This window comes from Mizuhopecten yessoensis, unplaced genomic scaffold (assembly GCF_002113885.1).
Source record: "Mizuhopecten yessoensis strain PY_sf001 unplaced genomic scaffold, ASM211388v2 scaffold3135, whole genome shotgun sequence".
NCBI classification, from domain to species: domain Eukaryota; kingdom Metazoa; phylum Mollusca; class Bivalvia; order Pectinida; family Pectinidae; genus Mizuhopecten; species Mizuhopecten yessoensis.
Window position 1 is genome coordinate 358,916 of NW_018404893.1, and position 824 is coordinate 359,739.

An 824-nucleotide genomic window follows, 5' to 3' on the forward strand; every position below is an offset into this window, starting at 1 on the left:
TATAGTATATATGTAAAGTGGTTTAATGCTACAGTGCAGCACACTGGCTAAGTTACGTCATATACCCGCTATGTTAACTTCAGACGAAAACGAAAATAGAAGCTAATGATATAAGCGACACCATAATGCTACAGTACCGATGGTGGCGATTTGTTTTCATTGAACCAAATGAAATATTTCTTTATGTGAAAAGTATCATTAAGTTGAAAATTTTACCTAGTAAATAGAGTTTAACCACAAAAAGTAATACATTTGGTAATGTATTTATTTTGTAATCCCACAAGCGACAGGAGGCGGGAAGTGCAATCTTGTGAGAAACTTCAGAAAGAGTTGACAACGTTAACGTTAGGCCTAGCTAATATATTCATCATGCAGCGTGCAAGTAGAATGAAGAAGGAAATACAGATGTTATCGGAATCCCCGCCTCATGGAATATCGTGTTGGCCAAAAGACGACAAAATTGATCAATTAGAAGCTCGTAAGTTTTTATTACAGCGCTAATTTTATAAAGGGTATCCCCTCTTCGGTCCGGGTCTTCTCTTTTAATAATAATAATAATAATAATAATAATAATATCTTTATTTAAGGAGGGTTACATATTTAGTACAAGACTAATCTTCCATATGGCCCTCTCAAACATCATACAAACATGTTAACTGACATTAAAACAGATTATTATGCTAACTACAAAATCATGGACAACAAATAAACATTATGTAAGATAACTGAACGCTACTATTGTTTATGAATATTTGGTAATCAGACTAACCTGCTGACTAGATAAACGATACATGCACTATTGTCTATATCTGAACGAACGTATC

At 33.6% G+C, this 824-nt stretch overlaps 1 protein-coding gene across 2 annotated transcripts in view; it reads left to right on the plus strand.

The window, feature by feature from the left end:
* The first annotated feature begins 258 nt into the window (after nucleotides 1-258).
* Nucleotides 259-824, plus strand: part of LOC110447044 (ubiquitin-conjugating enzyme E2 T-like) — a 7,585-nt gene continuing 7,019 nt past the window's right edge. Inside the window, exon 1 of one of the 2 annotated variants that reach the window (XM_021492455.1) lies at nucleotides 259-478. In XM_021492455.1, the coding sequence (XP_021348130.1) occupies nucleotides 259-478 (220 nt within the window). The remainder of the gene's footprint in view (nucleotides 479-824) is intronic. The other variant, XM_021492453.1, reaches the window with a different exon arrangement.